This window comes from Elgaria multicarinata, chromosome 4 (genome assembly GCF_023053635.1).
Source record: "Elgaria multicarinata webbii isolate HBS135686 ecotype San Diego chromosome 4, rElgMul1.1.pri, whole genome shotgun sequence".
NCBI lineage: Eukaryota > Metazoa > Chordata > Lepidosauria > Squamata > Anguidae > Elgaria > Elgaria multicarinata.
Window position 1 is genome coordinate 83,375,238 of NC_086174.1, and position 24,392 is coordinate 83,399,629.

At 40.6% G+C, this 24,392-nt stretch overlaps 1 protein-coding gene across 4 annotated transcripts in view; it reads right to left on the reverse strand.

The window, feature by feature from the left end:
* Window positions 1-24,392, reverse strand: part of LAMA2 (laminin subunit alpha 2) — a 477,652-nt gene that overhangs the window by 152,520 nt on the left and 300,740 nt on the right. For 2 of the 4 annotated variants that reach the window (XM_063124692.1, XM_063124693.1), the window contains 5 exons: window positions 20,803-20,909; window positions 18,343-18,606; window positions 13,446-13,626; window positions 6,030-6,166; window positions 1,704-1,940 (listed from right to left, as the gene is read on the reverse strand). In XM_063124692.1, the coding sequence (XP_062980762.1) occupies window positions 1,704-1,940; window positions 6,030-6,166; window positions 13,446-13,626; window positions 18,343-18,606; window positions 20,803-20,909 (926 nt within the window). The remainder of the gene's footprint in view (window positions 1-1,703; window positions 1,941-6,029; window positions 6,167-13,445; window positions 13,627-18,342; window positions 18,607-20,802; window positions 20,910-24,392) is intronic. The other 2 variants (XM_063124695.1, XM_063124694.1) reach the window with 1 other exon arrangement.

Consider the following 24,392-nt stretch of genomic DNA (forward strand, 5'->3'; position numbering starts at 1 on the left):
CCAATGACCATTTACAGATGGATAGTTAATTGAAACCGATAGGATCAAAGGCCCTTTCTACACCTAAGGATTATCCCAGGAAAATGGAGGGATTGTCCGTGCCTGCTCCCGGGATCTCCTGTGTGTCATTTGCATGCACAGGGATGATCCCGGGGAAAAAGGCAGGTGTAGAAATGCCCAAAGACTCCTATGGCACCTTAAAAACTAAGACAATTATTGTGGCATAAGCTTTCTTGGAGCTCATATACACCAAGCAGGATATTGCACTATGAAAGCAGTTTGAAAGTGGTATATAAAAGGCAGGAGCCACACTACTGCTCTATAGCAGTATTTAAGTACGCTGCAGGATCTACACTACTGCTTTATGGTGGTACTGAAGTGCACTGACAACTGTTGGGGCCCAAGACACATCTACACCAAGCAGGATATAACACTATGAAAGTGGTATGAAAGTGGTATACGATATGTGTCAATGGGCCCCAACAGTTGTCAGTACACTTCAATACCGTTATAAATCAGTAGTGTGGCTCCTGCCTTTTATATACCGCTTTCCTAGTGGAATATCCTGCTTGTTGTGGATGAGCCCTTGGTCTACAGCCCAATAGATGCATCTGTGGGCTGTAGTCCATGAAAGTTTATGCCATAATAAATGTGATAGTCATTAAAATGCCACAAAACTCGTGTATGTTTCTTCGATTTGTTGCAACAGACTAACATGGCTACCCTTCTGGAAATTAAAAGCAATGAGGCTAGAACTAAGTAAGTAGTCAGTGAATTGGTCCTTAATAGTGAGGAAAAGTGCATATATTCAGGCAGTATTTTAAAACAGGCTATTAAAAGTATTTAGAGAAGTACTTAGCAATGTTCTATCAATGAGCACAATCTACTGGAAATTGTCATTGCATATATGCTCTATTAATTTAAGTCCACACAGAGTTGATTCTATACATTGTGGATGTTAAAAAAATGCCTCATTACACCTTATACAAGTCCATCAAGGCAATGAACAGTAACTATGGCAGAGAGGGTAGCTGCAAAAATAGCAGAGGGGAGGAAGCCTAGATCTCTCTTAAAAGGACTGCTGGAGACTTGGGGAAGTATGGAATAGAAGCAAGGCATGAAGAAGTGTCAGTTCAATACTTAAAACTCTGGAGATCACCTTGCGAAGAGGCCGATTTGGTCCCCTTTTCCCAACCAGTCACTGTCAATGGTCTATATGCAGTCTCATCTTGTCAATTACCTTGTATGTTCCCTAGTAACACTTCCTTCCCTTTAGCAGGTGAAACATACAAGGACATTGACAAGGCATTATATATATGAAATTGTATAAGTGCAACTGCAAAAAACTGACTACAAATAATAATAACTAAAACAAAATTATGAACGCATTTTCACAAATTCCTGGGGGCAAATATTTGCACAAATGTTGGGGGTTGTGTGTGGGTTGTTTTTTAAAGGAGTTGGAAAAAAGTGACAGCCCCACCAAAGTGCTGTTTGAATATTGGTGGTGGAGCTGTCACTGTGGCATGGGCAGGATCACTTAGGAAGAGTAGCATGGTTTTTTTTGCCACTCTTGCCATAGGTCTCTGTACCCAATCACCACAATGCAATTGCCACAACAGTTCATCCACTGTTTCAGCTAAATAAAAGGCACTACAATGGAAACAGATTAGAAAGAAGAACTAGTAATCTTCCTTTCTTACCTTACACGTGCATTGTCCTGTCTGATCAGCACATGAACATCTTTCCATTTCTGAATCACAGGTCTGTGGCTCAGTTCCTGCTATCTGGCATTCACAAGAAGTGCACTGTGGGTAGCCTCGATATCCCAGCCTGCATTCAGTACATTTATCACCAGAAAATTCTGCGCGGCAGAAACAGCAGCCAGTATCAGGGTTACACTGGGAACTGAGGGATCCAGCTACACTGCAGTCGCAGGCCTAAAGTGGAAAGGGGAGATTTTTTTTTTTAAAAAAAAGCTTTTAATGATTTCTGATAGGGCTTCCAAATGTTTACCAAAGCACAAAGCCTTCTCAAGAATGACTGAAACAATCAGTGCCAAGTGTCAACATATTTATATCAGCAGACTAGGCAACTGGTTTATGGAGGTAAAAAGTTCGTACACATGGGTTCATTTCTTAAGTATCACTTTACATTTATTTCTTGTGAGGAAAGTGAATGAGTGCCTTGGTGTTCTAGTGGCTATGATGCCTCTTGTCTCTGAGGTGTAAGAGTGAGAAATCTATGGGCTGTATCCAACTGTGTCCATCCACTCTGCTTGTGAAACAGAGTTATCTCACCCCCTTGCAGTAATCCTGGCACCCAAATCTACTCTGGGTTGGTGGACCTCTCAGGAGGAGGGAAAGTGGAAGTCTCTTTTTGCAAGCAGAACTCTACTCAAGTGATGTTGGATGGAACGATGGATGCAATGAAGGAGAGGGGTGGGGTAGAGCACTCCCTCTTTTTGCATGTTTACCCTATTCAGGTTCAGAACGCCTGAATAGGGCATCCATCCATCTATCGTGGTGGTTTGTTTGTGGCTATTTTTCCCCTGAGCCATAGTATTTCACTTTACTTTTTGACTTTATTTTATTTATTTATTTACAATATTTATATACTTCTCCTTATCCAAGGATTTCAGAGTGTTGTTGTTCATGATCTCATAACTGTTGGATTGATTGTATATAGTGCTGCCCAGGAAGGCTCCATGCATTGTGGGTGGAGTGTGGGGTTGTGTTTGGGGTGGTGGTGGAATAGGGCTTTGGTATGCCCTATGAGGATCTCTCTGTATCCATAGAATGTTTCCTAAGGGATAGAATGCTTCCTAAGTAAATACACACATTTTCACTGAACAAATAATAGTCATTTTTCCATCTTTATAGTTATAGGTGGCTAACACTCATTAAAGTTTCCTACATTTCTTAATTTCTATATTATAAAAGCAACTTGAAATGTATATAACCAATATGTATATAACCAATCATCTCCCTGTCATCTGGTAGAAGCAGTGGCCGAGAGTGAAAAGAAATATACCCTGTTCAGTTGACATGCTAAGCCATGGTGGTTAAGCATTTTGAACTAAACATTATGGCTTAGCATGTTGTATGTACCATGACGTAGCATGTTGTGTGAACCATTCCTAACCATGCTAGCTACATAACCATATTTAAACACACTCACTAATCATTTGGTGTGAAAGTGTTAGGAGACTAACCATGACCTAGCATGTCATCTGAACAGGGTCATAGAGTATCAGCTGAACATTACAGAATGTTGGCAAAACATGAAATACTCTTTAATGACCAAGCTGAAAATACTGGGGGTGGGAACTGTGCGAGCAGTGCTGAAGCTATATTATAAGACATAGTAAAGTAAATGTTGTACATAAAAATAAAATAAATGGAATAATACCAAGGTGAAGGGGAAAATAGCAGGTATTAAAAGGTAAGCAGTTGTTAAAAGGTAAGGCAAAATTCAGAGGACACAGAGTTTGTAGTAAAATGGAAGTATAATAAAATTCTACCATCTGTGGTTGTGAGGAACTCCCTATCAAATTAAAAAAATAAATGATATGTCTTGCAAATCCTGAAGATTTCTTTCTGACATGGAGGCCTTGTCAAGCTTATGGAGAAGCCACTAAAGCCCTTGCTAGTAAGCCTCCAAATATAAATTCTGTATTTCAATATTGAACTTAATTTTTTAATCTACCATAAAGATACTATTCATATCAATGTTGATCCTAAACTAGTAGCAGGAAGGTAGAAGGTGAAGTATACTCCAGATCAATTTAAAGGGTTTTAATGAGTCTGAGTTTTGCTTGGTTCATGTTTACTATTCCTTTAAATTGTAGGTGAAAATCATTGAATTAACGAAAATTAACAAATCAATATAGTGATAACAATTCTGTAGAGCTGGAAAGGTATGGGGGGAAAAAGTAGCTGGAAACACAGCCCTTCATTGTTCACATCAAAATCCCATCACAGAGATTACTGGTGACAGCTCAAGTTGATTTTGAATGAGCAGTCCCACAGCTCAATTGGATCAGCTCATAGGGTAGGCAAAACCTGTACTATATGTAGCTGGGAACACTAACAGTTAAGAATTGCCTGGCAGGCTGCTGTGTAGTCTCAGAATTAAAAGCTATTTGGACAAGGGAGCCTGCACAGTGAGTAATGCCAGAGGATAATGCCTACTGGGCAAATTGTTCACCATATGCAGAGTAAATTACAGTCAAACGTAATGTTTGTTTTGCAAGGAGGCAGCTTCATGTAATATTCCCTTGCCAGTGAGTTACGATGGGCTCCGAAATCGGCTCCACTAAAAGCTCAAGTGGAGAGGGGGCAATCACACCTTGCCTTGGAGAAATTAGTTGCAATGCGTTAAAAGGGGAGACTTGGCTGACATTTCATTATTAATTTAGAGAGTGCTGTAGCAGCTGCCATACTAATGCACTCATATAATAGACAAGGCGAGGATAGATAGAAAAGACCCCAGAGCTGAAACAAGGGTCTTCACCCCTATTAAGTGGGTTTGCAGAAGCTGGGTGATCTGTGTGCTGAAGAAAGGCAGAGGTTTTGCGAGAGGAGCTTTACAACTCCAAAAGAAAATAAATGATTCTGCATTAATTAACTAGTCTTACCTATCATAAAAACAGCTTTGAAAAGAGTGTGTGGTGGCATGTGATTGCTTGCATTCAGGTAATATATGCTGAAGGAAATCACAGCAATGTTAAATGAAGCCCTTTAATGTTGCTGTTAATTATCACTTGGTGCAGCACTTACAGTATGCAGTGATTACTGTTTTTACCATCTTCATATTCACTACATCCTTAAGAGAAGGTCATTCTTATTCCTACTGAATAAGAGGAACCCAGACGTGAGTGTCATAATGACAAAGGTGGGAGCCTATAACAGAAGTGGAAGCTAATGGTAGAGGTGGACATTGAACCACGGCCAAATCCAATATTGTGTTGACTGGATGACAACGATTCTCGTTACGGATACAATTAAATTTTGGTTCAAAAGACAAAAGAAAACACTGCCTTACAGATGACACAATGAATGTATGAAACTCACTACCACAAGATGTAGTGTTGAGCAGTAGTTTAAATTGGAAAAATACATGGAAGTCGATGCTAAAATTGACACGTAATAGCTCCTAGGCCAAACTTCCCTGACCTGGTGCCCTCCAGATGTTTAACACTTCAGTTCCCATCAGCACCAGCTGACATAGGCAATGGACAAGAATATTGGGAGCTGTAGTCCAAAATATTTGGAGGGCACCAGGTTGTGGGAGACTGTCCTAGGCAATGGATCCTTCATGCTTACTTTATTTATCAAATTTGTAACCACCTTTCTCCTAGGAGCTAGATAGCATACATGGAGATCGTCCCATTTTATTCACACAACTCTGTGAAGGAGGTTAGTCTTGATGTCTTCTTTTTGTGTGAAATGCAGCCACATTTCATTGTGAAATGAAGCCTACATTTAGCTCCCAGAAGCTTGTCCTCAGTCCGTAAAGCTTGTAACTCATATCTGGCCTCTCTCATATTTCTGGCTCCCATTTTTAATTAGAGAAAAGTAAGATCAAATGTAGTCCTAATACTGCCCATACACCAAACATTGGTGTCACTGAATGGGACACTCGGAATATTATTAAACTAGCGCATGGAACAAAGAAAGCATTGCCAAACACAATACAACACATCTGAGTTTCCTTAGGTTCACTTTGCCTTAGTTCTGTGAAATGGGATAAACTTTGCTTGAATTCAGACAGACTTGTTCTTCTGACTTCAGCATATAACCGTTGAAATAAGCTACATGCACATGCAAATTTTCAGCACTTATTTGCACAAAGAAGCATCTCCTGTTCAAATACATCTCATCTACTCATCAATGCCAATATTCACAAAAGAAAACACAATTCTATGATTCTTTAGAGAACTACCATTGTGTTTTGGTTCCTAACAGTAGCAGTTTACTACACAGACAAGGAAGAAACACACACAGAGAAAATACAGATCCACTCACCTTGCACCCGCTGATAATGTCATGACCCCAGTGATTTGGTGCACATTTATCACACCTCTTTCCTATGGTATTGGGAGGGCAGATGCAACGGCCGGTGTGTGAATCACAATTATTACCAAGATGGGAACACTCACAAGCTTCATGGGGAAGGATAAAAGAGAAACAAAACAATATTTTGAAACATGAAACGCACAGCTTATTATATTTGAAGACAGTTTCCATCAAGATCTTCATAATATGTATCTATTGTTGTCCCCTTTGTGGGTGTGGGTACCATCCAACGATGGGCAGAAAAGACAATAAATGAGCCACAGGCTATAGGCTCCTTTGAAGCTGATCTAGAAATAAGAACAACAGAGGTAGATCTCTGACTAGAGAGCTAAGAATAAGCTGTTGCGTGACCATATCTTCACAGAGCCACCACTTACCACATAAGCTATAATTCTCAGCTCTTCAGCTGCATGGGAACAGACATGGCCAGCTTACTTGTGGGGATCCTGCTGTGCATCTATCCCTTTTCTTATGATATATGAAATATTGAGGCTAATCTATTCTAGACATGTACAATGGCTGCAATCCTATACTCACTTACTTGGGAGTAAGATCATTGTATTTAACAAGGTTTCTCAATAGACTTGCACACTGTGAATTGATGCTGAAAAAATGAACAATTTTTGCTAGACTGCTGCCATTCCAGTATTTATTTCACTTCTGTCTTGCTTTTAATTTTTTTCCAAATAGGCCAATTATCAGCTGGGTGGATGGGTGAGAGGAGATTACACTGGAAAGGGGCAGATGGGAAAGAAGTACCAATCCAATCTCTCTCCCCCAGCTCCGCTCTACTTAGGACACATGATGATGCACCAGAGACAGTATACCTCTGAACATCAGTTGCTGGGGAACACAACTGGCAGAGTGTGATGGCATTCATGTCCTGCTTTTGGGCTTCCCATAGGCATTTGGTTGGCTACTGTAGGGAGAGGATTAGTTAGCCATTAGCCATTTGGACTGACTCTTCTTACGTTACGTTCCTAAATGGACCGGAAGCATATGTCTTTTCTCAGTATGCCCTTTAAGATGTGTCTTTAATTTAAAAGATTTAAAAGACTGATATGCTGTTATGAAATTCCCCCTACCCCAAAACAACTTACTAGAAAATGAAAGCCCAGAATTCATTAAAAGTAGAAATGGACTTCCTTGAAATCTCTTCCATACCTTTTCTCTTCAAATGTCAATACTCCATTTTTTCAGCTCTTTTGTTACTACTACTACTACTACTACTACTACTACTACACAAACACACTGTAGGATTTAGTGTGCCAAGTGACATTTCTTTTAATCAGATTGAATTTCAGAGATACAATGGCACCAGCCTCTTAAAAGGGCATGAAAACGGCCATTGTAGAGGAAAAATTCCCCACATCCAGAGCCTGGACGTGCATGTACTGTATTCCTGAACTATTCATACCAGGAACAGATGACTGACACTACCATCTCCAGTAATTACCTCTAAGAGGCACTGGGGTGGGGGTAGGGGGAAGGCCTAGGAGAGAATGAATGTAGGGGGCTCTTTCTCTTTCTCCCAAAGTGAAGTCAAAGCTGACAGCACTGTCTATCTGTTAGGCAGAGGCAGTAAAGATAATCCATGTGTACATCAACAGGCAAACAGCCCATTGCCATATGAGAACAGTTTTGCATCAGGGCCAATACGTTTTCTACAATTCAATTTCTACACTTTCATATTCATAACTTGTGTCAGCACTTACAGCACTACTGAGTTATTCTGCTCCGTTGTTGTTGTTGTCTTAGCCAGAGGGACTTCCAGACTTCTCTCTCTGTCCCCCAGAGTTGTTTCGAGTGGCTGGATTTAAAATGTGAGGAACTGACCTACTGATCTAATTAAATATTTGCCCAAATCCAGGATTCCCAGTGTGCACACAGCAACCAGGTTCATTCATGAAGTTCCATGTGAGCACGGTCTTGTCAGTGTCAAAGAACACTCCGCAAATACACCCCAGAGCACATACAGAGCCTTATTCAACATTGAAGAGAACAGGAAGTTCAAGCCCATGCAGGACTCTCTTGCATAAGAGCACCATAGAGTTTTATATCACCAATGTTATTTCTACTCCAAAAATCCTACCATTTTTATCTATTAGATTTGTCACAGAGATATCTCATTCTTTTCCTTTTTGTGTGTGTGGAAGCACAATTTAAGATGAAAATGTAAACCATCATTCATTTCCATTACTTTATCATGTGAAAAGCAGACAGGCCAAACCTAGTTGTTCTGAGAACACATCTATTGCAGAAAGTTTTCACAACAGACAACAGCTTTCCAAACCTGCAAGTGCTGCAAAAACAGCAAATCACAGAGATCATTCACTGTGTGCTTGTTCCATCCCTATTTGTGCTAAGAGCCTTAAGACTACAGTTACCATTTGTTTTTCATTTCAAGTTTTCTCTTCAGTGATTCCAAAAGGTGACCTCTTACTCTTAGCAAGTGCTGACATGCTTAAACTTTTACACAACAATAAACATGCCATTATAGATCCACTCTTCTTGTACAGGGACACAATAGTACAGAGTCATAGTTCTGAATATAATCCACACAAAATTTAAGATATATTCGTCATCCAAGAAGTTTGATTCTTTCCTAGTTTGAAACAACCTTTAATAGCCTTGTGGCTTCTGCCACATTTAGGTAGAAAAGGAAGGTGGTATAGCTCAGAGTTATACCACAGGGGTTGTATAGATGAGGTTCCAGGTTCAATTCCTGGTATCTCTGATTAAGGATTTGAATAGAAGAGTTGGTAAAGGCATCTCTGCCTGATACGCTAAGGATTTGCTGCTAGACTAAGAAGTGTTATACAAGATGGACCAACAGTCTTATTTAGACTGCAATCCTATACACAGTTACTGGAGTCTAATGGCTTTTCCACATTCAGCAAAAATCCCTCAGCCTCACTAGTGCTTCGTCTTCTGGAACCTTTGTGGATTTGACAATAGTCACAATACATGTGCTTCCCCCCCACCCGTTTTTTCAAATTCCTTCTTATATGTTTCAATTCTAGTGCCAGTAGATGGCACTGCTTTATAGTGTGTTTCCATTTTATTACTGAATTTTCAGGGTTTTATAACATGATGGATTCCTGCTTGAGAACAGCGGGAGAGGCACCAAAGGTTGACCATGCCATGAAAAGAAACCACAAAATTCTGTCAGTGAACAACCATCAGCGTGCAATAAACTGCTTGTGTGGTGAAGCTCTCGAACCTACTGAACAGAATGGAGCTTATGTTTGAGCAGACTTGCACAGAATTAGCTAATAAGGCTACAATCCTGTACACACCCCATGGAATATAGCAGGACTTGCTTCTGAGTGTGTAGAACTGGGTTATAAATAGGGATGGGCAGATCAGTCTATATTTCCAGTCTGTATCAATTTTGTATGTGGTCATTCATAAGTTTGTTCTGTCTCATTTCTGCATTGATATGTGATTTTTGTTGTTCTTTAAATCCACACAAGAAGTTCATATAGATTTTTACTGATTTCTTTCACAAAATATGCCTTTTTATTTAAATATATGCATTTCTAAACATATTCTATTCTAAAAGGGGCATTTGCTACTTTTGCCTAGCCAAAAACTGCATCAGATTCGGAAAAGTGTGAAATCTGAAGGACAATCACATATTAGTCTGGGAGGTCAAGTGCAATTCAGAATTCACATAGAACCAATTTTACAAGCTTTCCTAGCTTTAAGTCAGCAATGTACACTTATGACATAGGTCAGGGACTCTAGAGCTTGTTTATAACAAGTGTATTAGATAGATAGATAGATAGATAGATAGATAGATAGATAGATAGATAGGGAGGGAGGGAGGGAGGGAGGGAGGGAGGGAGATTTCATCATATTTTATATGTCAGGAAGTGTAAATATCTCATTGTACAAAACACTGGGATATGGGTTTCTGCTTGGCTTTATGTTTCTTATGAAGAGTAGCTCATATGAATTGCTGAGGAACGAGAAAACCTTCACACTTAAACAGGGCCAGCGCCAGACTATATTGCGCCCTAGGCAGGCGCGTTCTGAAGCCGCCGCCCCTGCTCGCTCACTCACCGCCCCCTCACTCACCTGCCCACCCGCTCGCTCACTCACTGCTCCCCCTCGCCCGCTCGCCCCCCCACCCGCCGCCCCTGCCCACTCGCCGCTCCGGCTCCCCCCATCGCTCGCCCGCCGCCCCTGCTCGCTCGCTCACCGCTACAGCTCCCCCCTTGCTCCCCCACTCACCGCCCACTCCCTCCCGCTCCCGTCTTTGAAGCCGGGACTCTGGGGTTGGGGGGCGGGGCAGAGGCTTTGAAGCAGCGTGCCTGGAAGTGGCTTCCTGGCGCACCATACTGAAGCCTCCACCTCCAACCCCAGTATCCTGGCTTCGAAGGAGCCAGGACGCTGGGGTTGGGCGGAGGCTGGGGCGGCGGCTTTGGAACAGCACACCCAGAAGCCGCTCTAGGAGAGCAGCTTCCGGGTATGCTGTTCAGCACCCTCGTTTGCTTGGCGCTCTAGGCAGCCGCCTGAGTTGCCTCTATGGCAGCACCGGGCCTGCACTTAAATAGGAAGGGTTTCTATCAATTACATACTATTAGGAATATAAGCTGACCAGTGTAATTGCATCATTTGAATGCTTCAAATGGAGGACGAAATAACCATTTCCCAAATAGGCTTTGTGTTACCTGTTTCATTTCTCAGTAATTGTACTGGACTCAGCAACTTATGTTCATCCATAATTTCCCTGCGGAACTTGTTCTATTGACTATCATTCCTTAGACCGAAAAGTCTCCCCCCCCCCCAATCATACAGGTCATACTGATCTCACAGACCCCGTGAGGATCAAAGGCTCTTACAGAGAGTTGGATTTGGGCCCAAAGAAACAATATTACATGTAGTTTGGGAACTAAAGGGGGGAAAGGCTTTTGAAATTAAAAACACATATTCAGACCCATGGAAGTAAGTCAATATGCAAATAAATAAAAATAAAAACCCAATAGCACACAGGAATAGCCCACAATTGTGGACTTTAGGAGGCTTCTTCTGCATTGTGAATCTTTCTCCAGTTTTCTAGGTTAGCTTCTGGAACTGTCAGGATGAATCCTTTGGCTAAAGCTCTGTGCTCTCATTGGATGGGAGGGGCATGTCCAGTCTGTCTCCAGCCTATGAAAGCACTTTGACACTTGAGCTTTGCCAGTTGTTAAATGGGAAGGTGGAGAAATCTAGACTTGCCATAATCTCCATTCTCTTGCTCACCAAACCAAAAGGCTAAATCAGTGGACTTCAGTCTCTCCAGACCAGGGACTCATGTCTAACTTCATGAGAAACATAAAAGACACCTTTAATTATCTTATATATGATTCTTTCTTGCTCTGTCACAGTCTTCTCATTCTCCCCCATCCACAAGCATTTTGTGGATATTATGCTGATTTCCCAACCAGGACTGAAACTGTGTACAAACTCAGAGGTGTACCTCAGCATCCAGAACAATGTGGCAGAGAACACTGGGGCTCACTTCGCAGATTTTGGTCTACTGCTGAAGTGTGTGTGTGTGTGTGAGAGAGAGAGAGAGAGAGACTGTGTGCATATGAGGAAACAGGAGTACAGGTAGCACAAACCATCTTATATATGGTTGTACCCAACTCAGTTGTATCACCAGTTCAAGATGAATGAGTTAGAAGACAAAGTCAGAGTGCATGATTGCCCCTCCTTCAAGAAGGAGGAAGCCCCTAAAACGAGAAGGGATATAAAAGCAGAATAAACATTGTGTGAAAGGCCTTAGCTAGACCTAAGGTTTCTCCTGAGATCATCCCAGCCTGCTCCTGGGATATCCTGTGTGTCATTTACATGAACAGGGATGACCCTGGGACAATCCCGGGATAAACCTTAGGTCTAGCTAAGGCTGAAGAGAGAATGAACAACTATTATTTATTTCCTTTCCTTTTCAAGGAGTTTTACAGCCAAGTCCAAAGACTCAAATTGGCCCCACCTAGAAATTAGGGTTGCAAACTTTTCTGCTGATGGAATTATTTAAATGATGCAACAATTATAAAATGGATTTAAAACAGCTGATGTATGATATGACCTCAGCTGTTCACATGATAATTATTTTCCCAGGTTAGCTGATATTTTTCACATCTGACACATCAATTTCTTTTGGTAATGCTTTAGGCTGTATTTCTGTGGAATGTTTTGCAGTGAACTCTGGGTTATATCCAACGTCAGTCTAACATAAATGCCATTCATTTCAATGGAACTACTCTAAGTAGGATTAACATTGTATACAAACCACTGTGATTAGTTTAGATCCAGGTTCAACAAAGAATTCCACCACAACACACAGTTTCCTTGTGTGACTGCATACCTCCACTTACAAGCTTTTGTTTCTGAGATTTGCAAGCAATATTTTCAACTTACGTTTCCTTCTGATGTGCCAAGTGAAAACAGAAGAGATATGCCACCACATAGCAGCTGTTGATTTTGCCATGCAGTCTATACATTTGTAAACATGGAGTTTCACACCCATTATGCTTTGCCTCTTAGTTGCGCTACAAAGACCTAGCTGCTACATTTATCTCTAATGCTAATATATGAAAAGGGAGAACTTCAACCTACTCTAGAATTATGTGGCCATGGCTGGCAACCTTCATATTTCAAGAGAACGCTTTTCACTGTATAACCTTCCAAATTACCCCTCTGTTAAGATCCTCTGGGTGGGTCTTTAAAAACCTAAGAAGGAAAACCAAAGGTTCCAGGCAGTCACAGTAGACTGGAACTAGATACTTGAAGAAGCCTATCTTGGTTTTTAGAAAGAAACTCAAATCACATATTTTGGAGTAAGCCTTTGGACATTCATCACTCTTGCTTTCTGCAGTGCATCATGGGTGATATCCAATTGCATCTGACAGAGCAGCATCCCCCAGCAGCATCCCCACAAATCTGCTCTAGAAGATTGGAGCTGAAAGAGGATGGAGATGGCAGGAAAGGTCTGTTGTTCATATGGAAATCTACTTGAATGTAGTCCAATGTATACCTGAATATTGACATTTTTTGTGCAAATGGGTTTATCTGGACATTTTTTTAAAAAAACAACAACACCCTGCTATGGCCGCCTTGAGCATTTGAAAAGATCCCCTACAAATTGTTTGTTTGTTGTTTATTCGTTCAGTTGCTTCCGACTCTTCGTGACTTCATGGACCAAATAAAAACTCCTCTGTGTAAAATTAAATTTTCCTATAGTTAAATCCCAAAGGAACACAATGCCATCAGTTCTTTCTATTATGAGACCAAGTCAATCCTGGAAAATGGCCCATACACATAATAAAAAAGAAAACTCCCCAGCAATTAAATAAAACATAATTCTATACATACGGGTGCATCCTCCTTCTTCAAAGCCATAAAATCCATGAGCACAGCGGTCACACTTCTTTCCTCCAACACCTGGCTGGCAATGACACTGTCCGGTCTCATCACAATCAAAAGATTTGGATCCAAATGAATTACAGTTGCATGGAACACAGCCTCTGGATGACTGTACACCAAAGGTTCCAGGCTGTCAAAGTAGACAGAGGGAAATCATTTAGCAGAAATAAAAACAACAGGCAAACAGAAAAGGAGGGGAAATGTCTGAGGGAGACAGAGATTTTAAAGGGACAAATGGAAGAAGACACTTTTTTTTCTATCTAAGAGGATTAAAATAAATAAGTAAGGTCCAACTCTGATATCTCTGGTTGTAGCTACTTTCAAGGTATCCATGTTCATATTTCTAAGAGGATGTTTAATGTGTTTTAAAGTTTTGTTTGTGACGTCTGAAATACACGATAAAATCCTGAAATCTGAGATACAAAGGAATCCAACTTGGACCTTTGCAAGCTCCAAAATTAATTAGAAATCTGATTCATTTATCCTCCTTAAATATTCAGCACCATGTCTTGCTACTTACTGTTTTACTCTGTACAGCACCATGTACATAGATGGTGCTATATAAATAAATAAATAATAATAATAATAATAATAATAATAATAAAAATAAAAAGCACTCATTTTCAATTCTGAATTTGTTTCAACTTTACTGGAGCACCTCAGCAAGGCATCTTCTGCATTTCTTCTGCACTTCCCTGACTCGTATAAAAAGGGCCTCATAGCAGAGCCCTGATCAGCCCCTTGTGATACTACAAGGACCTAGCAGAAGAGCGACCACTTGCCCATGGGATCTAATAGAGCCATTGTTCTGCTTTACAAGTGAGGCCCTGTCCGCTGCATTATAAACTAGGATTTCCCATGGACTTTAGATGATATGGAGGCCAGCAGTGTCCAGTCTAAGTGAAAATATGGGAAATGATGGCACATCTTAGGATATCCCACTAGCTGTGCTTCTTGCTGGGGGCAAAGGCTGTTAACCAGCTCAGCAGTTCTGAGTCATGAACTGCAACGCTACAGCTTAAAGAGATTCATAGGTCTGAGAGATCAGCTAGTATAGAATGCTAAAATAATACAGCATGAACCTGTATCAGCAGCAAGTATTAGTGCAATGACATCTTTGACTCCAAATCCCAATAAAAAACAGAACCAAAAGTTCTGTTGAGGAGACTGCCCACTTCAGTGCTAGTGTGTACAATCCTAAAGTGTGCCTTTTAAATCCTAGTGTAGGGTTTACCAGTTGGAGGGTCCCGGTCTAAATCCAGACCCCAAAGGCCTTGATCTGCCAGTCTTGGGAAATATTCAATGCAACATAAGCCCTAACATTAAGCTGGACTGGCATAAGGGACCTGTTGTGTTAGCCAACATGACAAGTTTTCCAGCTAGCATTATTAGTATGGTGCTAGAGGTCCCTTACACCAGTGCAATGTGATTTATGTTAGCTCTAGTGTCACATTAGATACTGTTCATTGACTCTGTTCGGAAAGTGTCTCTGACCCAGGTCCTGTTCAAAATATGACTTTTAGTCTTCTTGTCTAATCCATAAAGGCAGATCTACTTCACAACAGAGCCAGCCTATCTTGTCTGAATTTCAGGCCAAGAAGCTGAAGTTGCTCCCCAATGCTGTAGCTGGACTGCTCCCATCCCCAATGGGGCCATCTGTCATGATATGTCTTTTGGGAAGAATCCTGATCACTTCTTATGACCCCCCCCCCAATATTTTTTGGTGTGATTGGATTAATGGTTGCTAATGTTACTTGTAAACTCCCTTGGAAGGATTTGAATCCTGATAGATAGGATATAAATAACTGCAATTGTAATAACAATAATTAGGAAGAACACTACACATACACTTCTGTATACTTCAGTAATTGCTACAGCAGCATATCTCTCAGTGAGAAGAGATAGGAATACTTCCACTCATGCAGTTAAATCCTAAGGTCTGATTAAATGTGAAACCATCTTATTTGTTTCCCCAAGATGCAAACAAAGAAAACAAAAACAGAAAAGGAAGGACAAAGGAGCTCCCTTAACAGCCATTCAAAATAACACAGTGACCTGGTGCTCATAATCAAAGTAAGCTACCATGGCTTATTTAAATTGTGGTGCCGATTTGAATAATCATCACCCAGACGTGGCTTGGCTTGTTGGAGGAAAACAACCCTCCAATAACTCATGGGTTGCTGTTGTGTTATTGGAGGGCTGCTTCCCCTCCAACAAGGCATGCCACCTGGGTTCAGACAACACGACAAGCCACACCCCAAGTGGTGATTATTCAAATCACGTGCCTCAATTGAAATAAACCACTGTGGCTTAAACGACCACTGTGGCTTATTTTGGTTATGCAAACCAGCCCAGCGAAGTTAAATACAGCTAGCATGCAACTATCCTCTAAATAAGGAGGTGTAATAAATTATATTTAGAAGGATAAAAGGATAGAAAATTATTTGCCCAACCCACAATTCTGTGAAGATTTTTTGTCAGTGGCTGTAGAAGTTCACTTAGGATGCCAACTCTGAAGTCGTATAGCCACCAACTAAAACTATGTTTTATTCATTGTTTTCCAATGAAGATGGTGAATAATTTAATAAATGTACTGTATTTTCTGTTAAGGGGCCCCTAGAGTCAAAGAACTGTACAACTAATTCAATGAAACCCTCATGAACAGGGTCCACTACCACTGCCAGCCCATGCCATATGGTATACCTTCCTGGAGAGTTCCAAAAGAAATTTGTGAAATTACAAAGGGATCTGTCATTCAAATCACCAGGAGAAGAATTTCAATGGGCTTAGGTTGACCTAAAGTAGCTGTATGGATTATGGTCTAATTGTAAAAAGAAAACACGTGCATGCATGCCATTGGATAGTTTTAGAAGACAGCCTTGCCATAATATCCACTGCCCATCCTGGCTTCTATCTAGCAGTGCACTGACTTTTTGAACATCACTGCAGGTACTTGAAAATGTCATGTGGAGGAACATGAAATGAGTCAGCCACCTCACAACCATGTCCACATATGCCGCTGATAGCTCAAAGACTGCACAAGTAATCGCTGCAAGAGGAAGCCATACAAATCTGCCTTCCCTTTACGGAGAGTAAAAATAATATGGGGTTACTTGAGAAAATGTAACAAAGAATTCAGATAAACAAAATAATTTGGGCAACTATTTATTTATTTATTTATTTATTTATTTATTACATTTTTATACCGCCCAATAGCCGAAGCTCTCTAATGTTATCCAAGTTCTGGTGTAAAATGGGGGCAGTATCCAAGGGGCAGTGTGAGCAAGACCTACTGCTAAAGCAACAGAGAGATGAACATTGTCTAAAATAAATATGTAAAGGAGCAGAAATGCTCATTTTGGGATCAGAACAGGTCAGTGCAGCTCCCCTCCACTGACCTGCCCATTCTGGAAACGAGCATTTCTGTTAATTTCCAGTTGATTTAAGAACCACTTGCTCCCTGTTGTCCAACTGGTGTGCAGGTAGTGTAGGATACTGCCCATTATTATTTATATGTGAATTGGTATGTCTGGGGCTGCATGGACTCTGTTGCTTCTCAGAAGGTTTGGATTTTGTAATTACAATTTTCTGAGATTGTCCTCATTAATTACCCCAATTTTGTTGAACTGTGAGTCTCCTGTGGCCAGCTGTCTACCACAATGTAGGAAGCAAAGAGAAAGAGAGATCCCCTCAAACTGTAAACCAGTTCTCACCCACCAGATATGAAAGGTTGCAAATGGACCAGAGGGGAAAGGCAACACAAATATTGTTACTTGAAACCTAAAAGCACCTTTGTTAGGTAGGGCTTTGCAGAAACTTGTAAGAGGGAGCTGGCATGAAAGAGGTGAGGGGAAAAGGTGTCAAGTGCCTTGTTTGCTTCTTTCTGAATGGAGAAAAATGTTGACTTCGCTCTATGAGAATGTAACCATGATGTTAAATTAAAGTTGGGGAAGTGATCACATTAACACTATGCCAGCATTACAAAATTGAATGGAGGGGACATAGGAATGCATTTGCTGTCCCTCCACCTCTGACTTCTCTGTGTTCACCGGGAAGGTCTAAAGAGAGACTGTACCTGCATTTGGCTAAGTGTGGTTACAGTCTTCTGCAATCAGCCAGACATAGAGGTGTCCATCGCTGGGAAATCTAGTTGTTGTTGTTTTGGCTCAACAGAGTTCTGTGGCATGCATGTCTTGATTTGTATTTGCAAGCTGAGCTGCAGGCTTTCCCCCAAACTCTGGGAACCTTTTTGTGCATTTTTTGCAGTTTCTGCAATTTGCACAAATTGCTCAGAAATCTGCAGGAATTGCTCAGAAATCTGTGCAAATTGCTCAGAAATTTGTGCAAATTGTAGAACCTGCCAAGGGGGAGGGTTGTGCAAAAGAAAATCCATGAAGTAGCCCAACTTGCTGCAGACCGAGTTGGGTGCCACAGTGGGAACTGGAGCAAAGTCGAGGAGGGCAAATTTAGGAAAAACACTCAAACTCCACCGCCAGCCCCAATAGATTTTTCTAGCAGGAAACGGTTACCATCTCCCTACTGGGGCTGGCATGCATGTCTTCATGCTTTCTATTTTGTAATGCCTGAATAGGATTATTGTTTATCAGCAAATCCTGATTTACAGATACATCTCCACGGCACATAGCTGTGCAGTGGCATGGATCCCAAGTTCAATGAGACATATTTACAAAGAAGGGTCTTGCCCATATTGTACATTGTGCCAGCTAATGTTTTGAAACCTGTTGACTTCCTTTGCATTGATTCCTGCTACATTGTTAATGTAGTACCACACATCACAGGCACATGCTAGAATGCAAGGCATGCTGCACATGGTCTCTCTGATTACCAAAGAAGCAGGTTTGAAAGCACCTCTCGGGCACCCACTTGCACTGGAGGAGCCCCATCTCTGATGATGTGCTCTGATTTGCTGAGAGGCCGATGGGTTCTCTTTCCGGATATACACCTGCCTGCTCAGTTCACATCGTTTGCCTGTGAATCCTGATTTACAGATACATCTCCCTGACACATCACAGTGCAATGACATGGATCCTAGTGGATTGCAGCCACATGGTATGCAGAACTGCTTTTCCGGAGCCCAAAAGTAATTGGGCTTTTGAAGAGAAAGGGGTAGGGGGAACAAGTTAAAAAACAAACCGTACAAGAAAAAGCAGAAGAATAAATACAGAGGGAAAAGAGCCTATGCAAAGCTGCTGTACATCAGATCATTAACTTCTATTAAAAAAAGAAGAGAAGATGGAATGCAAATGCACACACAAAATCCAGTTAAAAATTATATAAATGCAACACCTTTTTGTTTTACACTTCAAACATGTTTACAAAATCAAGTCAACGTTGCTCTGATACCGTAATATTAAGCAATTTATATCAGAGAGAGATAATGTTACATCAATAATGTTCCAGTAACATTAAGTAATTTATATCAGAGAGAAGATTTAACCCCAAACATGAAAGTACTGGGAGAATTGTTTGGGTAACTTTTTTTTTTAGAATTCTTAGAATCCCAGTTTTCAGGGCGGGGAGGGAGGAGGGACTTTCTGGAACTTTTGTGCCTCCTTATGGTACTTTCAACTGTAGAATTTTAAAGTGCTTTAGTTCAACATTTACACAAGAGATAGGGACAAAAAACCTCTAGAAACAGACTCTGAGACTTCCTTAAGAAGACCGTGATACAGAAACACTCTCTTATTTCACTAGATAGCCTCACTTGTTTATTGGCTCCATCACATGCTATGATGTTTGTTCTATTTATTTCAAGGTGCTTATTACAAGTGCTTGAAGTGTTTACATTACCATGATAAAAAAATGACATTAGTATACCATTGTGATCAAGGTGTAAGATAGTTATATGTACATAGATTGATCAGAAAACAGATCACTGATCTATCTTAGAAATGCAGTATGGGCTGTGTGCCCACAATTATAGTGACTAAGCATGTTCACGTCAGTCTATATCTGGTTTGTGTCAGTTTCATATGTATTAAAGCACACGTCTGCATCATTCTGAGATGTAAAAAAAACTGCAGAGAAAGTTGAATTTATTTTTCAATGCATCTTTCCCTAACATCTTTCCATAATATACACATTTCTGTATTTATCTTTCCCTAATATATGCAGTTTTGTTTAAACATTTCCCAATATACATGTTTTTGTATGCAAGTTTTAAGTTGACAACTGCATTGCAAAATTTAGAAAAATGAAAAATCCCAACAACAGTTGTATTCCAATCCCCATATTAGTCTACAAAGTGTGTATTATGTTGGTTCACTTAAAAATGTGGCCCTGGTGAAATTCTCCAGAATTGCTAGTATTGGCTGACAATCCTGGAATCCAATGGGATTGGTCCTTTTTCTTTCTTTCTTAGGGACCCCTCCTTGATGTAAACCCTTCCATGTGTTCTTATTGAACTCAAAGAAAGAATCAGGTTAACTGGAATGCTACACATGGTAACAGGAACTATTCCATGGCTATTCCAGTTTACATACATCTTCTGAGTTAGACAAGTGGATTCATTTTAATCACTGTAGGGAGATCCTTTAATATAAGTAAACACAGAAATTGGGAAGCTTTGCAAGTTCTGAATCTATGAGTTTCTCTTGCGCAAACTTGACTGAAATAAAAAGTCTAGCAATTTAAAGAGAACACACAGGCGACATTCTTGATCATTTGTCTCTCTTGACTAAAACGGAAACATTCAGACACAACTTGAGGCTGTGCATGCTTACTCAAAAGGAAGTCCAACTGATTTCAGTGGTATTTACACCAAAATAAATATGCCTAAAATTGAAATTTTAGGATTACATCTGTCCCAGTGCTTTACAGAGTAATTTGTAATCCATGTCAGCAAAAGACATAAAAGACTCAACACACTTGTTATACAATAGGGGGGGAAAGATGGTGGGTCTAGTCCAGTCATTTTGGCTCCCCCACCCCCCGAAGTCAGCCATTCTGTAAATAATTTTTGCAGAGAAATAAATGTGCTCCTTTAAAAAAAAAAGGTGTTAAATATTCATGGTGTACATTTATTTTGCTTGTCTAGATATTTAAAACTGGATGGAAAATAGCATGTTCTATTTAGCTCTGGGGGTTGTTCCAGAAAACCTTAGACATGAATACTGGGATTCTGAGATAGAAATAAAAATCATTTAACATCCTTTGTTCTATGCCTAAAACTACCAATGACATTTTTTTCTGAATCAAAAAAGAGTTATGTGAGAATACATAAGAATTGTGTGTGAGGGGGGAGCATTAGGTCTGGATTCGTTTTTTTGTTTTGTTTGTGGCTTACCTTACACTCATTACATTGATGTCCCACAACATTGGGCCTGCAGTCGCATTGTCCAGTCCTAGAGTTGCAGTTCTCTGAATATGAGCCATTGATATTGCAACGGCAAGCTACAGGCAAATGAGAACAGGTGTCACAATGCATGTTGGTAGATGAAATGTACATTAAATAGAATGAACACTTGTACCAGATCATTTGCCATTGGGAGAATTAAAAATACAATACAAATAAATAACAAATACATACATAAATGCTTATTATGGAAAATCCAAAGCTGGTAACCTCTTGCAATACATGACATTGACAAAGTACTAGCTCTTATAACATGTTACATTAGCCTATACCTATTAATAGGAGAAGAACCTCTTCAGCAGCCTGCGGTATATAAAGTGCTAATTAATTCCCGATATATGGTTCAGTGAGCCAGCTTTGCTCAGTCTACAACCTCCACCGCTAGTATCCACAGTTTTTATGACCCAAAAAGGCCCTGGGATGCCATGCAAGGGAATGAAGAGGGACTTTGCTTTCTCCCGTTTCTAATCTTGCCACGGCTGTGAAACCAGAACTATGGCATAAAGACACAAACTCCTACTTCTTCTACATTTACTGATGGATGCCAGGTCACGTCTCCAGCATGAGGGGGAAAAAAATCAACTATAGCTCTTACACAGACAATGAGACTGTGACTGCCCCAAACAACTTGTGATCCACCAAATTTAATGCAGCAACCAGACATATCTGGCAGCCTACCAGGAGCTCCATAAATGTTCTGCTTTTCCTTCCTAACTAGGACTGCAAAATCAAAGGAATTGTCAAGCAACAGACAGATTAGGTTGGTGGATCACAGTCTGTGCAAACCTGACCTATGCTGTTCCACCTCAAGGCATAGAGGTTTACCAGGTAGTCCAGAGGGTTCTGGAACAGGAGTGGGGGTAGTCCACACGGCACACAGGAAGCTATGCAACATGGCTTCTGCGATCCCCTCCCCACCCCACACGCAGGACCACTCCAGGGGAAGGAGCACAGTTTCTGGGAACTGCGGTCAGAGCCAATGCTTCCCAGAAACCAAAAAATCCTGTGGCCATCTTCACAGTGCATAATGGCCATAGGATTGCATCCTAACTTATTCTGAATCTAATACAAGCATATTTATTTATTTACTTATTTATTAAAACATTTGCATCCTGCCCTATATCACAAGGATGTCAGGGCAGCATACAGGTAAAATCAGGGCTGTGGCTCTGTGCCTGTGTGGCAGGGGCACTCGGTATGGTTAGTGGTAACCACCATGTACCGTGATTAGCCTATCCAGTCTTCCCCAAGTTGCATCTAAACAGGGCCATTGATAAATGGCCTAAATTATATAGAAGATTAGACAATCATTAGGGCTATAATTGTTTTCTATTCTGTCTCGAAGTTTATGTAGTCTTCAGCTATAAGATGTATCAAACCATGATGCTTCCATCATTAAAAGTCAGTTCTAAAATAGAAGTCAAATAGATCTAGGAGGTTAGTCTTTATTTTAGTCTTTATTTTAGATTATTAGTCTTTATTTTTGATTATTTTAAGATGCAGCAACCTTTAGGAATGCTGTACTGGTGACAAAACTCAGCTATCATCTGAATTGGCAAATGCAAATGATAATGCCACTGTTGATAAGGAAGAAAAGGAAAGGGGGAAAAAACATTTCCAGCTGTACTTTGAGAGCAAGGTTGGTGCTTTGCTAGTTTCCAATCTTGAATTTGATTCTTTAATGAACAGTAAAAATGGAAAACAACAAAGTAAAGGCACGGTCCCTCCAATTTCACAGCTTCAGGGCAAGCTTCATGGAAGCCTGCCCAAGAAATATGCAAAAAGGAAAACTAGTGGTAATAGGGGGAAAATAAACACGGGGTAACTACAAACGCAATGACGTGAATATATTGAAAAGTTCCACTGTCAACTCAGCTAATGACAAAAGCAAAGAATCTTGAGTATACATTAAAACTCTATCTATCTTTAATGTCTACTTTAATTATATGTTTTCATTCCAAATACAGCCCCCTTTACAGCTGTCTCTGTTGGGGAAATGTTCAAAGCTTCAGCCGTGTCAGTGCCTCAAGGAGAGTAACACAGCGATGAGAGCTGCAATTCCACTCAGAGTTTGAAATTTCAAGTCCTCTGCTTTTTAAATGACATCTTTAAAGAACAAGTCATGAAGCACCATACCAGTGAATTATTAATCAACGCAGATGCACCTCCTGAATTTGGAACCTTCAAGGATGCCAAATGTGCAAAAGTGGAGGGGTGGGGTGGAAATCTTATGGAAATATATCTTGAATCACACAACAGTGAACAATTGTGCCGTAGTACCATTTTGTACAATCTCATCTGTTTACCAGTATTTATGTCCTTCTGGCAAAATTGAGTATAAGAATCAGGCAAAACTAAGTATAAGGGGATAACATACTATCTATCTATCTATCTATCTATCTATCTATCTATCTATCTATCTATCTATCTGTCTCAAGGTACTGTCACAGAAAATGGCAGTCTGCAACTTACCCACCTTAGCCTCGATAATCAAATACAACTTTTTTGTCAATAGAGCCCAATGACAAACTAAAATGGAAGGTAACTCCCCAAGCTCAGAAATGTGACCAATTGGTCCTGGGAAAAGGGGGGGTGGGTGATCCCCAATCATGCTGTCTAAGAGAAGATTGGGGTGGTACATTACATATGGCAAAGTTCATCATTATGCAATGTATTTGTATAATGACAAAAACAGTTTAGGCAAATAATTTCAGGACATGAGTTTAGTTGTACTCAGCATTATGGGGAGGACAAACTCAATGTGGGGCTGCCATTTTCAGCCGTTGTTTATCATAACTTTTATCAGTAGCCTAGGAAAGCATGAGCAATTTCTGGGATTTCTCTCTGGGATCCTTGTTTTTGCTGCCATGAAAGGAAATTTACAAAGGGAGCAGGCCCTGCCTAGAGTGGTATATTGCCCACTATAGGCAATCAGGCTGCTCAAACACCAGCAGGACCTACCACTAGAGCAACAGGGAGCTAGCAGTTCTATAAGCAACCCGAAATGAGTAAAAACTAATTACTGGAGTTGGGCAGGTCAGCAGAGCTTACAGGTGGAAGCTCGGCTGATCTTTCCCGATCTAGAAACAAGGGTATGTGGTATGCATCAGATTGAGTGGGAACGTAGCAGCAGAATTAGATACTGCCCTATAGAAGGAATCACAAGACATGCTCTCACCATAACTTTTTCTGTTCCATCCACAGCAAGCATCCTCAAGGCTGCAACACCATGGAAATCTCCAAGTGAACAATTTCCTGGGGAAAATTGTCTTATAAATCCTTGCAACCACATTCCCCCTCCTATGTTCCACCCCACCCCACCTTGACAGTATGAATACTTAAAGGCCAAGCCTCTGGCCTGAAGATGAGCCTTCTTCTTTCTGTGACCTTTCTGTTTGGAGTGTTCCAGTGGTCTTCTGCCTGTCATATTGAAGTGGGAAGTATCTGGATTTTCAAGTGAATTGGGCTCAGGGAGAGACTGCCTCTGTTCCTGGAGGTAGCATGTAGCCATCATTATTAGT